The 17,300-nt window shown below is 40.2% G+C and overlaps 1 protein-coding gene across 1 annotated transcript; it reads left to right on the plus strand.

Moving 5' to 3' along the window:
* The first annotated feature begins 6,016 nt into the window (after positions 1–6,016).
* Positions 6,017–11,798, plus strand: LOC116189880 (glutamate receptor 2.8-like). Its single transcript, XM_031519616.1, is given in 8 exon segments — positions 6,017–6,246; positions 6,996–7,315; positions 7,418–7,733; positions 8,423–8,763; positions 9,400–9,768; positions 9,878–10,190; positions 10,623–11,029; positions 11,267–11,798. Coding segments are annotated over 8 exon segments (2,646 nt in total). The 5' UTR covers positions 6,017–6,086; the 3' UTR covers positions 11,687–11,798.
* The last annotated feature ends 5,502 nt before the right edge of the window (positions 11,799–17,300 follow it).

Raw genomic sequence — 17,300 nt, forward strand, 5'->3', positions numbered from 1 at the left:
ACCAGTTGGATAAATTTTTAAATAAAATGGGTCTAATTCGGACTCGAGCTCATATGCAACCTAAAAGCTTAAGCCAATGGGTTACTGGGCCTTTGTCTTTTATAAACTTTTCCCATATTTTCCTTTCAACCGGTGTGGGACATTTTGTCCTCTCACACTCCCCAATTTTTTCTCCAACATTAATCATGTCTATGCACGACTTACAGCTTCCACTGAACAAGTCCTGATCCTAATTTCTCGCTTCTTCATAATTAACAAATCTATGGAGCTCCCATTGTTAATAAGAAACAGACTAATCACTGATATATTAACACAAAAGTAATCTGTTTGGGGACTAATAAGGATCCCCAAAAGGCAGAAATATAAGGGCTGCGATCACCCAAATACACGACCTTGGCTAGAGGTGAGGCTCGCTCGAATGCCAAGAAGTGTGTCTCCAGCTGGGGGCCTCCACTGTCACCTTCAGCTCTAATTTCTATCCTCTGCAGCATATGGGATTGCAAAAGTAGGAACTTGATGAAACCCATCTCTAACATAGTGCCCTCGGTCCCAGTAAATGATGCAAACTTCAGCTGTGACAGTGAACACGGTGAACGGTTAAATTCCCAGAAGTTGCTCGCTGTATCCCCGGTTTCTAGTCCCCCAACTTGAGCCTACACAGAGTTCATAAAGTAAACTCCAGGTCATATGATGTGTGAAAAGAGTGGTAGCAACAGAACATATTTATCAAGAACAGTATCATAAATTCTCGAGGCATATAGACTTGAGGAAAATTGCACTTCCTCGAGATTTGGGAACCGTGTCATGAGGTAGAGAGCAGTTGAAATCTCCTCAACACTGCCAAAGTCTATTTCTACATTGAGGTTTTGTAGTCGTAGATTGGGCAATATCTCAAGTGCCTTACAAGCAGACCAACACCAGGAACAAAACAAAAGGAAACGTCAATTATGAAGCAAACAACATTAGCTAAATTTCTGCTTACAATTCATTAACTTTAAACCTTGAAAGATAAGGAATCCATCGAAGGACCTTCTGAATAGGTGAAAAACAGTGGTGAGAGACCCTGACTGAACTTTCATATTGGGCCCGCGTGAAAGGAAGAAGCTGATGACTCGTCATCAAAAGAAGAAGGCGTGCAGTCATCATCGAATACGAGCTCGGGAAGTGTGGTCCACTAGTACCTCCACCTGCTGAACAAGAGACTGGTTCTCACAGCCTCGCTGATCGATAAGCGCGATAGAATCTGTTCTACCATGTGCCCCGGCAATTGGCGTAGTCTGTTTGATTCTTCCTCCACCTGAGAGGTCATCCTGGCCCCCTTTTCCACCTTTGATCATAACGAAATATTCGGTAGCAGTTCAGACTTGAACCTGCAGAGGAAAAGGATAAGTAAACGGCAGAGACTATTATCAACCACAATAAATCCGAATCTCCTGCCACAAATGCTACTGTTGCAATCAATGTCAGACTCAAAGAAGGTTCTATAGAAACCTAAAGAGGATGTCTGTTCTGCAGAGCTAGCGTACATCAACCCCGTGAGATTAGATGTTCTTCTCTGTGATATTCTTGCATCAGACTGGCCTATGAGAGTGATCAGCCCGGAGAAAAATCAAGAAAACCCTTGCTCACTGCTGCTCAAACGGCATTGTTGATCCAACTCCAATTCTTATCTATCCTCTCATTTCCAAAGGAAACCGCGGCCGCAAAGCTAAACTCTAAGATCCCCCAACTTCTTGCCCTGCCCCCATTAATTTTCTCTCGTGTTTTTCAGAGGATGCTACCATACACTAACGTTTCTTGACGCGCAAATTCAACTCAAAATGACCGCAGGGGACCATACACTCATAGATTCAACTCTAAATGATTGATAATAATGAGGACTGCGGATGCAGGTCCATTGTAACACATGAGGCCATGTGTCTCTCATTTTTATTTTTCATTTCTATCCTTTTCTTTTGTCATTTCTAATATTTTTCCACAAACTTTGACTTTTTCTTCTTTGTCCCTTTCTCTTGATTTCTTCTCACACTCTCCAAAAGAATTTCAAAATCAGCTCATCCTAGCCATACATAGAATTAATTAAAATAGATCAAATCCTGCAAATGTTGGCCAGGTTATCATTTTGATCCTGCGAATGTTGACCACATTTTGATTTGGTAGATATCCAAGAATAAAAGCCTAAGTTATCATCTTAATTGAGGCTGAAATTTTGAAGGATTGAAATGAAAGAAAGAAAGATATGGGGCTGAACTTAGGAAAATGAGCAATCAACATTATTTAACTTATGCATGGGAGTTGCTTTCTATATTGATGGCCCGGTAAGTAAGATAAAACGAAGTGGACGGCGCAAGCAAATTAAATTGACAGCAATGAAGATTGAAGAGGAGTAATTGAGAATATTATTGCTATTCATTTTGATCATTTTGTGTGGCCAATTAATCTATTGCTTGAACATCAAGATCATTGGCGCCTATTAATAGGGCATATGTAGCATTGGAGCTTCTACACACCACTTCAACCATAAAAGTATTCTTTTCCTAAATTCGAGTGTCTTTTTAACTTGAATCAAGGCATTCGAACCCTATAGGTGTTTCCGTTCCCAAAGTCATCTCGTTCATGGGATTCAAAGGTAGTGGTTACCATTCTACAATTCAAGATTCAAAGGTAGTGGTTACAATTCTACAATTCAAGGGGCCATGGAATTGTTTCTCATTTGGAGACCATTCGTTTCGTGGCATGCTCTCTCAAACATCGACGGGGTGATCAGGAAATTAATTCAATAAGAACGTACTAAAATTAAAAGAAATGACGCTCAATTAATTTTTGTATGTCAAATTCTTTTTTGATTGCCTAATTTTATGTAAAACTCAATCAATATACGTGCCAAAATCTAAATTTATATATCTTTATTATCTTTATTATTTCAAGGTCTCGCTCCATGATCTTCAAGTTCCAAAGATAATCAATACTCGAGTGATTTTATATTACATTTTGAAGTTGTTTTCTTGTAAGGCCACTGATGTGTTTCAAATTACAGCTCAACACGTATTCGAATTTTCGAATCTAAATGCGCATTCTAGAAGACTCCGAAACAAGAATTTAGCTCAATTAGATATTAAGTTTTCTATATTTCTATAATATAGTTTCTCTTAATTAGATATTATTTCCTATATTAGCTTGAGTTAGTAGTTTTAAGTTTCTTATTTCAGATTGTTTCCTTATTCTATTTTAGGGAAGTAATCTAGAGGAGTTTCGATGTCAGTTTCCTGGTCTAGAGTCAAGGGAGGTGTTTTCCCTCTACATATATGCTATTCACCTCATTGTAAGAGGATATATGAAAAACACCTATCGATAAATATTTCGATTGAAATTTCCTCTATTTTCTTATCTGAATAAGTCAATTGTTTAGTGGCGAAAACTCCGATTCTTATCATTCATTCTTGAGCGTGGTGAGTCAAAACGACTTTTCTTACTCATTGCGAGTTATCTTATCCAGTGAATTTAGTTGGTTCTACCCTCCACCCTCCTTTCTTTTCCAGTTATGGTTCGTGAGCCTACTGATATTTGATGCTGTTACCGAATCCAAGAGCAACCACTGCTAAATGCAATACCCTAATCTCGTAAGAGATCCGCCAAGCGCGTGTACCGAAAGTGTGATTGTGTGATTCTATGCGAAACAACTTTTGGCACGCCTTATGGGACCCCACCAAAGTAGTGCTAACATCGACATGAACAACTACGGTTATTTATCATCGCCATCGACGGCCGTTTCATGCCGTTAAATTTTTATGATTATTATTCATCAACACGTCAATCGCCGTTGATGCCATCCATCGGTAGCTCGCTGCCGTCCAGTTATTGTTTGTCGTCCTCATCACGGACCATTCGACGTCGCCCACATAAGCCCATTAGTCTATTTCATTGAACTAGGCCCATTAGTCTTCATTGTCATCAAAAAAATAAACTCAGATTTTTCTAAGATAGTAGCCTAGACCCATTTCATTTCTTTTGGGCCATAAGCCCATTAAGTTTTGGTCCACTCGGCCTATTGAGCTTTCCTTTGGTCCATTTTGACCTGTAGGGCTCTCACCGATCCACTTGATCCATTGGGCCTTGTCCAGCCCACTTGGCCCATGGGAAGCTCCCCAACTCACTCGGCCCATTCCAGGCCTGTTTGATAGATCTTCGTCCTTTTAGGGCATTTATTTATCTTAAAGTTTACATGGTGGATCTATGTGGGTTTGAGGCATAGAGGAACAATTGGACTTCAGTTAAAAATGGCAAGTTGAATAGTAGACCAAGGATAGTATAATGAGTTCCGGTGAGAACTTGGCTTGTGAGCCTCGGGATCGTAACATGGCCTCTGAAATCGGACATTTGATTCAAAGACCGACTTTAAAAGATTCAGTAAGACATGAGACTCGGTATCCTGAACCCTTAGAGAAATCATAAGTGGTTTATTGGCCTTTAATCGGAATAGTGGCGGCTCTGGTGGTGGATCTACATTGATAATAGTGGGGTCACTTGACCCCACTCAATTTTCAAATATATTAAGAGTGTCACCTATAGTTATATATATTTTCTATCTTAGTCCTGTTGTTCTTGAAAAAATAAGAAACAAGTGGGGTGTTATATGTAAGGCAACCTCACTTATATTCCTTCCTCTCTCACATATGAAAGAAAGCAAATCTTTTGGTTCAGCTTCAAAAGGTTATCACTCATCACCTTCTCTAGCCCCCCAACGTTTTGTCTTCTCCCCCAAGTCAAAACTTTTTCCCCTCTCTCACCCATCTCTCCCTCTTTGTCAAAAAGAAAAAAAAAGAGTAAATTTCTCTCTCTATACGTTTAAGAAACACCTCTTAATTATTTTGATGGTTTCGGTTATCTTCTTATTTACTTTATTTTGGTGTTATTGTTAAATATTCTATTAATTATATTTTTTTATAAATCATAAGAGGGTCATTGTCCGCACCCATTAAATTAGGGGTCCTGGATCCGCCCCTGGGCGGCTCCCATCCTATTCGAGTCCAAAAGAACACGGATTAATACCCAAGTGGATATTCAACAGACTGTAATATAGAATTTGAAGATTTACGCTCGTCCCTTGTATAGAAATTTCGGTAATATTTGTACATGGTCATAGCTAAGACTATCCTAAGTATAAGTACACTGCCCAACGGGACACGTAAACTTGGTCCATGATAGATGACCCGGCTACAGGGTTCCAATTTTCCATGGCCTTCTCGACTGAAGGTGCAGTGTACTTTCATCCAAAAAAAACTGCTTGATAGAAAGACAAGAAAAAAAAAACTGCACTATTATGTTTATTCCCTTAAATAAGATCTCTAGTTCGATACTTACGGATGCAAAAAATCTACACAGGAAGAGTTTTATAGTGGGCCGGTCTAACTCAATTCTAGATTAGTCAAACCCATTAAACTTTTAGATGTAAGATAGTACACACCTCTCCACAAAAAAAAAAAGAACAAAGAAATTGGAAATACCGGTTTTTCGTAAAAATTCCATCGGTTCTTTGAACGTTAGAATGTCAAATGGTCTGCGGTAGTCTTACAACTGGGGACCGATGCCGGCAGTGAAGTGATTGTGAAATCACTCAGAATAGTCAAAAATATAATGGTCAGTCAAGCGATGGCTTAGTTGACCGATTTCCTTATGAAGCTAATTTCCTGGAAATATTCACCCAAAAAATAAAAACTTCCGGGAAATTTCATTTCAAACCTTCTTGGAACAATATAATGGTCAGTCAAGCCATGGCTTAGTTGACCGAGTTACTTATGAAGCTAATTTCCTAGAAATTTATTCACCAAAAAAAAAAATTCCGAGAAATTTCATTTCAAACCTTCTTGGAGGCGGAGGCCTACAAATAGATACATTTCTCCGATACTCAACTCTTCAATTACACTGATCTTGATAAAATACGGAATTGCTTACATAACCAGCTCTTTTCACTCGATCGACCGATGGGGACGATAGGCTGTTGGAGCTATAAGTTTTTGGCAATTTGCTTCTACGTCCCGCTTTTTTGTAGTTCCGACGAACTTCTTGTTGGTGCATTGGAGAAAGAAATGGTAAAAGTGGGTGTCATGATAGACAAGAACTCTAGAGTGGGGAGGCATATTGACATGGCGCTGTCCGATTTTTATGCTGAGCATGCAAGCTACCGTACGAGGTTGTCTCTTTGCTCCAGGGATTCCCAGAACGATGTCGTTGCAGCCGCTTCCGCAGGTAAGTGGTGTATACTATCGTAGTCTCGCTGATCAATGACCCAAAGTAATAGTAAATTACTCTAAATCTGAATTCTTTCTAATCCTTGTAATCTCTATTTCCTGAGAAGTCACTAACATTATTGCCACAAGATCTTGGTACATTTTTTTCAGATGAGATCACGAGTTATCCTTATTTTATTCACTGATACTAGATCCCCACCGAAGCCATCAACTTGATTTGATCATAAATTGTTTTCAATGAATTTTAAACTACATCTCGTGCTTAGATATTTGTATATGGCTAATTCCTCAATCCTCCAAAGATCCCATCTTATTCAAGGTTTATTTTTTCGGTGTGCACTCTGATATTTGAAAGTTCAATTTGATCCCAGCTAATCCAGTAAAGCCAGGTCGGCCCACTAAGGGGTACAGCTCTCCCAGCGTGAATTTTCTCTATGTACAAGACTCGAACCAAAGACCTTATTTAAGAGGAACAAGCGTCGAACCGCTTAAAGTAACTCACGTTAGTTTATTCAAGTTTATTTTACTATATCAAATTGGACATTCAGATTCCGGACCCTTATTGACCAATTTGTGTGGCAAGTCAGAAAACGAGGTCCCTGTCGAGCAAAATCTTTACTTCTTAATTTCCCACGGTTTTGGAAAGAACCTTCTTAATAAATAAAAGCAAAATAAATTGTCATATTAGGGCAAACTTTTCAACATTTGACAAGTTGCAATCTTTTTTGTTACACGATATGTATGCAGCCTTAGATTTGATGGAAAATGAACAAGTGTATGCCATAATTGGACCGGAATGGTCCTCGCAGGCCAAATTCGTCATTGATCTTGGAGCTAGAGCCCAGGTTCCTATCATATCATTCTCGGCCACAAGTCCTTCCCTCTCCCCAGCCCAGAACATCTACTTTGTTCGAACTACATACGATGATAGTGTCCAAGTGAAGGCAATCGCTGCAGTCGTTCAAATCTTTGGTTGGAAAGAGGTTGTTCCTCTCTATGAAGACACCGAATATGGCAACGGCCTGATTCCATGCATCACTGATGCCTTTCAAGAAATAGACACCAGGGTAATTTGCAAATATCGGTTTCTCTGGTGCAAAATTATGTTGCACCCTGATACATGTACACATATATAAGATCGAGATGTTAATATATGTGGTTTGTCTCAGGTACCTTACAGAAGTGTGATCCATCCATCAGCCCATGACATTGATATACTAAATGAGCTCATAAAGCTGATGACAATGCAGACAAGGGTTTTCCTGGTTCACATGACTGCTTCGCTCGGGTCTCGGCTATTCTTGCAGGCGAATAAGGCAGGGATGCTGAATGATGAGACTGTGTGGATTGTGACTGATGGGTTGACATCATTGCTCGACCCAGTTGGGTATAGAGCGAAAGAGTCCATGCAAGGTGTGATAGGGGTGAGGCCTCACCTCCCAATGTCGAAGCGACTGGAACGCTTCAAGAAGAAATACTTAATTGGTGAGATCATCCATCAGTACACTTTCTCTACAATGATATGTTCCAATTGATCTATTATAACTATTTGTTGGGAAGAGAGTCAAAGAGATATCTCCACGGTGGACAAGGAGTAGAAAACAATTCGTTTTACATGAGGGTTTGAGTTTGGTTTCATCACTAACAGCTTGATGTATTAGGTTGGAGATGATTTTAATTCCGTATAAACCCATGAAAGTTTGGGACAACATCAGAGCGGATTAATTATGCTCCATGCCCACATGCACTCTCACACTACGTCAGACAGGAGCGTGGAACTCACCTCCAATAAGTTTGAGTTTGAAAGTGGAAACCTGGCGCCTAAGTATGGAATAAGGAGCCCTGAACGTAGTTAGACTCGAATAGGGAAGAGAAAGAAAGGGGGCTTGAGAGGTCAAAGAGAATGTCCCAGATAGAATAAGGATTATAAAATAAATTGTAATGTATGAGGCTTGGGCTCCGAGCTCCAATACCTAACAGTTTGAGCATTTAGATTGGAAATGAGTTTAAACCCATATAAACACATGGAAATTAAAAACACTTCCTCGTAAATATAGATGCTGATTTTCAACAGACCTAGTTGCCTAATTAACTCGTTTTATCATGACTTTGACCATAACAAAAATATAGCCATCTCCTGAATGACGCTGTTTGCCCCTGCAAATGATTTTCAGGGGCTAGGAAGTTGAATCTCTTCGCCTTATGGGGGTATGATACCGTTTCCGCATTAGCCAATGCAGTCGAGATGGCGTGGTGGAATTCCTCCAAGTCTCGAAACCGGAGGAGGACTAGGCCAAAAGCTGGAGACGGAGTGAACCTTTCTGCCCTAGCAGTCTCAGAGATGGGCCCAGAGATTCTACGATGGATACGAAACTCAACAGTCAATGGACTCATGGGACGATTCCAGCTGGTGAACGGTTAGCTCCGTCCTTCTAAGTTCGAAGTCTTCAATGTGGTTGGGCACAATGAATGGGTCATAGGGTATTGGACCCCCAAACACGGACTCTGCAGTAAGGTATCTTCTTTTAGGTTCTTTTTCTTTTTTCTTTTTTTCCGTTGAACATCTTTGTTGTTGGTCTTACAGTCGCGACTTTCCCCAATTCTGAAATCACCATTTCTTTGAGCCCAAAGAACCATTTCAAAATTTCCGCCCTTCCCCATGATTAATGTGTTGGAGTCACAAGTAACGGCCATTTAATAAAGACATATTTGTTAACATTATGGACTTAGGTCCAAGAGTTTCTGAATTTGGTTCTTAATAGTGAACCTCTTGTATCTCTTTAATTTCTATTCTCCCGTGGCACTCAACCCTGGGCATGACGACATGTGATCCCACATGGACGCGAGAAATCTTGCTCTTATATTATTATAAATTTCTATGGGGCTTATTTGGATTTTGGCCTATTTTTTGACACTTGATACTGATTGATAATAATCAAGTCCAAAATCTATTATTTCAGGGTCGAAAGAGAAAGCTATTGCACTTAACTCCAATTATAAGTTGCCTTCATATTTTTATCTCTTCCCTGTTTTATTTAATAAAAATGAAATCAAACTTACTGCAGGGTAACCTACAAGAAAAATTGAAATATATTCTATGTGACCAAACAAGTCCTAATTCATATTACATTCCATGTTTATTACATTACAGCGAACCAAGTCTAACGTAAGTAACTTCACCAAAAAAGAAAATGGGTGTCGAACTTCCAAGGATAACCTGATGCCACCCATATGGCCCGGGGGAACACGACAGCAGCCCAAGGGTTGGGTAATTCCCACAGTGACAGGGAAGAAGATGAAGATCGGGGTCCCAGTCACCCAAAGGTTCAGTGAGTTCTTCAAGATTGTTTGGGACCCACAAACCGATGTTCCAACCTATTCTGGGTTCTCTTATGATGTGTTTCTTGAGGTGTTGAAAGAGTTGCCCTTCGCTCTTCCTTACGAGTTCAAGCCGTTCATGAACGCGAGTCGCCAGAGTGCTGGATCTTATGATGATTTGCTCTACCAAATCACATTGGGAGTATGAATACGATATACTATCCAGGGCCCAAATTTATCAATCTCATGGTTGTTTCTTTTGTTAATAATTTAATTTATGATGATTATTGTCAAAGTACTGTTATTTGCAGGTAGTTGATGCAGTGGTAGCAGATATGACCATCATTGCAAACCGGTCCAACTATGTAGACTTTGCTTTGCCCTACTCAGAATCAGGCGTGTCGATGTTGGTGGCAATGAAAGATGACAAGCGAAGGAACATGTGGATCTTCCTAAAGCCGCTCAAGTGGAACCTTTGGTTAACGACTGGCCTGGCTTTCGTATTCAAGGGCTTCATAGTGTGGGTCCTCGAGCGCCAGAAGAATGAGGACTTCAATGGGTCCCCGGGCGAACAATTCAGGCTCTGTCTCTGGTTTTCCTTCTCCACGCTCGTTTTTGCCCACCGTGGGTGATTCTCTCTAATTTCTACCTCTAATAACTTACGTATCTACTAGAACTTTCGTACGTAGAACTTACGCTCATTTTTGCCCACCGTAGTTGATAGAATATCTAATAGTATATACTCACCCAAAAAACAAAAATTCACCCAAGAAAAGAAAAAAGAAAATCTGATAGTAATTAATAGACTTTCCATCATTGAAGAATTTGCCATATGAGTAGGGCCACATATATTATTCTTTTTCAATTATAAGGAAAGACCCATCACCATGGGTAGTAGAAGAATGGGTAAAGTAAAATAAAGTGGCATTGTAAATCTCATTAGTGAAGATCGAGCCCGATACCTCTTGCCACTGCAATAATCAATCTCACTTCTTCGTATTTATGCCTTAAATATCACAGAACATGATTGAAAAATAAATTATTATCAATTAACAGGGGAGAGGATAATGAGTAACTTGACAAGACTGGTGCTGGTGATATGGTTGTTTGTCGTGCTGATCATAACACAGAGTTACACAGCAAACTTGGCCTCGTTGTTGACCGTACAGCGGCTACAACCTAAGTTTGTTGACGTGCATGACCTTGTGAGGAACCGGCACTATGTTGGATACCAGAGCTCGTTTGTGAAAGAGCTTCTGATACGAGAGATGAACTTTGACGAGTCAAGGCTGCGTTCTTACAGCTCCCCGGAGAAGTACCACGAAGCACTGATGAAAGGAAGTGGCAACGGTGGGGTTGATGCGATCTTCGATGAGACTCCCTACCTCAAACTTTTCCTTGCCAAGTACTGTGACAAGTACACCATAATTGGACCGACCTACAAGACGGATGGGTTCGCCTTCGTGAGTTCTACTTCTCTATCTCTATGCAGTATGCACTATTACCTCTAATTCCAATAAAACCAACATATAATTTACTGAGTCCCACAATATATATATATATATCTCGCATGGAAACACGTTTTTCTTTCTTGCATTTCCATGAAATTAGCCCACACTTCCTGCAAACATAAATAATCCCATCCTAGGCACCAAAATCATCCTTTACGTACCTTTTTAAATGCCTTTTTCTTAATTTAGGCCTTCCCTATGAGGTCTCCGCTGGTTTCCTATGTCTCAAGGGCAGTGTTGAAGGTCACCCAAGACAAAGCTAAGATGGACGCCATCGAAAGGAAGAACTTTCTTAGCCAGCAGATTTCATCGTGCCAAGACACAAGAATCTCCATGGACCAAGACACAAGAATCAACACGGACCTTAGCCTCAGCGTGTACAGCTTTGGTGGGCTGTTCATAATCACTGGGCTCACTTCACTGTTTGCACTCGTGGCAGAGCTTCTGATCTCGAACTGGCACCATTTTTCTTCTTCGGCTTCGAGATTCCATCTAGTTTGGTCCAATTTCTTCATGGAAACATTGGCAAAGAAACCTGGCCTTATTTGTTCGTCACTGGGGACTTCAGAGAGTAATACATCGAGGGTAGTTGCACTGACCAGTTCCTGAACAAGTGGTTGTATGCTGGTAGTTCATCAACTATCGAAGGTTCCATATTATTGTATGTAATGGAGCTCCCCTTCCAAAGACGAGAAGCTTCACAATGTGAACAAGAAGTTGATGACAAGGGACGAGAGGCCTTGGCATTTGTTCGATGGATCCTATGATAAGTCTCTTGCACGCATCAATTTAGAGAGTTTAACCTTCCTCCGGTATTTCTGGAGCTTGAGAGTTTCGAACACAAGTCATTTCGTGAAAGAATCTGATAATAAACATAAATCAGATAGTAGTAGATGAACTGGACAGAGAGAAAAACACAAGAACTTCATTAACTTGTCTGCAAGGTTCTACACACTGCATACTCGGAAAACTGAAACATAAAGGACAGTAAGTAACTATCATTACATTTGGGAAACTGCCTAATACACACGTCCAACATTCCTACAAACCAGGAACTAAGAATAATTGAAAAAATAAAACACATGTAACATGTCTGTCTTCCAGCACAGCAACCCGCAACATTGATCCTTGTCTGCTGCAGAACAACACTTCAGCTCTGATCCATCTCCAACAGAATCCGAGCATCTATGTTGATCGACAAACTTTTCTGTACAAGAGCCAAACAATTTGTACTTGGATCTTTGAAGTAAATATCCTCTGAAAAACCTCCAACATTCAGATTTTAACATCACCATTGTGAATAGTGTAGTGATGTCAATGCCATCAGAATGAAACCAACATTCACTGGTTAATCATGTCCATGCACGACTTACAGCTTCCACTGAACAAGTCCTGATCCTAATTTCCCACGTCTTCATAATTAACAAATCCATGGAGCTCCCATTATTAATAAGAAACCGACTAGTCACTGATATATTAACACAGAAGTAATCTGTTTGGGGACCAATAATGATCCCAAAAAGCAAAAAATTAAGGGCTGCGATCACCCAAATGCAAACCTTGGCTAGAGGTCAGGCTCGCTCGATTGCCAAGAAGTGTGTCTCCAGCTGGGGGGCCTCCACTGTCACCTGCAGCTCTAATTTCCATCCTCTGCAGCATATGGAATTGCAAAAATTGGAACTTGATGAAACCCGTCTCTAACATAGTGCCCTGATTCCCAGTAAAAGATACAAACTTCAGCTGTGACAGTGAACACGGTGAACGGTTACATTTCCAGAAGTTGCTTACTGTATCCACGGTTTCTGGTCCCCCAACTTGAGCCTACGCAGAGTTCATAAAGTAAACTCCAGGTCATATGACGTGTGAAAGAGTGGTAGCAACATAACATATTCATCAAGAACAGTATCATGAATTCTCAAGGCATATGGACTTACGGAAAATCGCACTTCCTCGAGATTCGGGAACCGTGTCATGAGGTAGAGAGCAGTTCAAATCTCCTCAACACTGTCAAAGTCTATTTCTTCATTGAGGCTTTGTAGTCGTAGATTGGGCAACATCTCAAGTGCCTTATAAGCAGACCAAGACCAGGAACAAACAAAAGGAAATGTCAATTATGAAGCAGACAGCATTAGCTAAATTTCTGCTTACAATTCATTAACTTTAAACCTCGACAGATAAGAAATCCATTGAGAGACCTCCCGAACAGGTGAAAAACAGTGGTGAGAGACCCTGACTGAACTTGCATATTGGGCCCGTGTGAAACAGTAGGACATGATTGATCACATTTACCAACGCTGATGACTCGTCATCAAAGGAAGAAGGCGTGCAGTCATCATCGAATACGAGCTCAGGAAGTGTGGTCTGCTTGTACCTCCACCTGCTGAACAAGACACTGGTTCTCACAGCCTCGCTGACGATAAGCACGATAGAATCTGTTCTACCATGTGCCCTAGCAATTGGCTTAGTCTGTCTGATTCTTCCTCCACCCGAGAGGTCATCCTGGCCCTCTTTTCCACCTTTGATCATGACGAAATGTTCGGTAGCAGTTCAGACTTCAGGCCATATAAATTGAACCTTCAGAGGAAAAGGATAAGTAAACGGCAGAGACTATTATCAACCACTATAAATCTGAATCTCCGGCCACAAATGCTACCGTTGCAATCAATGACAGACTCAAAGAAGGTTCTATAGAAACTTAAGGAGGATTTCTGTTCTGCAGAGCTAGAGTACTTCATCCCCACGACATCACAGATTAGATGTTCTTCTCAGGGATATGCTTGCATCAAACTGGCCTATAAGAGTGATCAGCCCGGACAAAAATCAAGAAAACCCTTGCTCACTGCTGCTCAAACGGCAACGTTGATCCAACTCCGATTCTTATATATCCTCTCATTTCCAAAGGAAACCGCCGCTGTGAAGCTAAACTGTAAGATCCCCCAACTTCTTGCCCTGCCCCCATTAACTTTCTATCTTGTTTTGCAGAGGAAGCTACCATGCACTAATGTTACTTGACGCACAGATTCAACTCAAGCAAAATGACCGCAGAGGACCATACACGCATAGATTCAACTCAAAATGATATATAATCTTGAGGCCCGCAATAGCAGGTCCATTGTTGTAACACATGAGGCCATGTGTCTCTCATTTTTATTTTTCATTTCTATCCTTTTCTTTTGTCATTCTATGGCTTGTTTGGGTTGCAAATGTGATTTTAAAATCACAACTTTAACCTAATTCTACTCACAACAAAACAAAATAACTTATACAAAGTCAAAGAGTGGGCTCCATTTATACCACTCTCTTTCAACAACAAAATAAAATAACTCATACAAAATCAAACGTGGACCCTATTTATACCACTCTTTTTCAAAATCAAAATCTGATTTTAAAATCCTACTTTGAAACCAAACACAGTACTAATATTTTTCCACAAACTTTGACCTTTCGTCTTTGTCCCTTTCTCTTGATTTCTTCTCACACCCTCCAAAAGAATTTCAAAATCAGCTCATCTTAGCCGTACATACAATTAATTAAAATAGATCAAATCCTCCAAATGTTGACCAGGTTATCATTTTAATCCTGCGAATGTTGACCAGATGATCATTTTGATTTGGTCGATATCCAAGAATAAAAGCCTAAGTTATCAACTTAATTGAGGTTGAAATTTTGAAGGATTGAATTTGCTGGCTTGATACGAAAGAAAGAAAGATATGGGGTTGAATTTAGGAAAATGAGCAATCAACATTACTTAACTCATGCAAGTGAGTTGCTTTCTATATTGATGGCCCGGTAAGTGAGATAAAACGAAGTAGACAGCGCAAGCAAATTAAATTGGCAACGATGAAGATTCAAGAAGAGTAATTGAGAATAATATTGCTATTCATTTTGATCAGTATGTGTGGCCAATTAATCTATTACTTGAACCTCAAGATCATTGGCGCCTATTAATTGGGGTGAAAATGGACAATTTGGTCCCGGAAATATGCATGTCAAAGCAAAAGCATCCCGGAAAGATATTCTTTGTACGATTTGGTCCGAACGTTTCAAACGTTTGTACGAATTCGTCCTTCCGTTCGAAAAAATGCAGGTCCCTGATGGATAACATCCCAACGTCAACGGCCGTTGCCGTCACCCCCCCTCCCCCCGGATTTCCTTCTCTCCCCAAATTGGAGCTTCTCCTGCTTCAATCAACCCTAATTGAACATATTGCGATTAAGAGTGTCAACTTCCAATTCGACGAAACGCCTCAAGATTTCTACGATTAAGAGTGTCGACTTTTATCTTCCGAAGTCGCAATCGTTATTGTCGGTCGTTTTCCGGTGAGAATCAATTGGGATGAACCGCTACAGGGGGAGCCAAAGTCGTTCGATCCGTCGCCCGAATGAGGACCAGTTTAGTTAGCATTGCCCAAATGCTGTTGGTTTCTGCCTTGAAAATCACCGTTTGCCCCCTGCTCATCTCGGTGTCCCGCTCGAAATTTCCCCAAATCGATCAAACCCTAATTGGTTTCTGCAATTTAGGTTTATTTTTGGGTTTATCACATCTGGGTGGGGAGGCCAGAGGTGACATTTGTTGTTGTGTGCTTGATTTGCCTGAGCTCTGTTCCATTCTCCCCCGGTCTGCTCATTCAGGCGACGGATCGAACGACTTCGGCTTCCCCTATAGCGGTTCGTCCCAACTGATTCTCGCCGGAAAACGACCGAAAGTAACGATTGCGACTTCGGAAGATAAAAGTCGACACTCTTAATCGCAGAAATCTTGAGGCGATTCGTCAAATTGGAAGAGTGGAGCAGAAGCGGGGTGTTCAATTAGGGTTGATTGAAGCAGGAGAAGCTCCAATTTGGGGCAATTTGGGGCGGGAAGGAAATCGGGGGGAGGAGGGGGAGGGGGGTGACGGCAATAGCCGTTAACGTTGGGACGCTATCCATCAGGGACCTGAGTTTTTTCGAATGGAAGGACGAATTCGTACAAACGTTTGAAACGTTCGGACCAAATCGTACATATAATATCTTTTCGGGATGCTTTTGCCTTGACATGCATATTTCCAGGACCAAATTGTTCATTTTGTCTTTAATTGGGCATAAGTAGCATTAGAGCTTTCACACACCACTTCGACCGCGAGGGAAGTGGTTCCAAAAGTCATCTTGTTTGTGGGATTCAAAGGTAGTGGTTACAATTCTACAATTCAAGGGGTTGTTGAATTGTTTCTCATTTGGAGACCATACGTTCTATGGCATGCTCTCTCAAACACTGATGGGGCTATGGAGAAATTAATTCAATAAGAACATACTAAAATTAATATAAATGATGCTCAATTAATTTTCGTATGTTAAATTCTTTTTTGATTGTCTCAATTCTATGTAAACTAAATTTATATATCTTTATTATCTTCATTATTTCAAGGTCTCGCTCCATGATCTTCAAATTCCAAAGATAATCAATACTCGAGTGATTTTATATTACATTTTGAAGTTGTTTTCTCGTAGGGCCACCCCATCAAATTTGTCTACCATCTTCCCTGAAGCTGCCATGCCATAGAAATTTTAAAGTTCTCTTGTAATGCTACATCAATATCTTATATTTTATAGATTTTTGAAAAATTCATGGGACATAGTTTCAATATATAAGTTCCTACCAAAATAGATCACCTTTCCATTATTATATTGTGAAATATGATGCTCATAATATATTTTACACGATACTCTTAAATATGATTTTTTTACTCTTAAATTTGCCACAAGATTGTGCAAATTTAATGCGCAACTCTATGATTATATAACATTGGATATATCAGAATTTTATTGAATTAAAATATATTTGATATCTATCATATATCTCATTTTACTAAAAATCCATTTGTCTCCCTTATAAAAAAAAAAATTTCCTTGTTGACAACCCCAATGAACTATGCAACGGTCTGAAAATTCCCTAATCTGAATTAATTAATCGATTAGATTTTCGTTACGTATATTGCAACTCAAGAAATTTCCTAATTTGAATCGAAGTGTCAACAGATAAACGACCAATTCTCTCAACGGGTCGGAAACAAATATTAGTTGGCAAATTTCAGACTAGTTTGAGAGAAATCGGATTTCTTCCACTTCCTTCTCCTCCTCTGTTCTCCTTACTCTCAGTCTCTCAATCACTGATCCATTAGACCCATCAATGGAATTGGTAAGAAATATCTTGAAACGCCCTAGCCCGGAAACCCATATGCCTCCAG

This window comes from Punica granatum, unplaced genomic scaffold (assembly GCF_007655135.1).
Source record: "Punica granatum isolate Tunisia-2019 unplaced genomic scaffold, ASM765513v2 Contig00046, whole genome shotgun sequence".
Classification (NCBI taxonomy): domain Eukaryota; kingdom Viridiplantae; phylum Streptophyta; class Magnoliopsida; order Myrtales; family Lythraceae; genus Punica; species Punica granatum.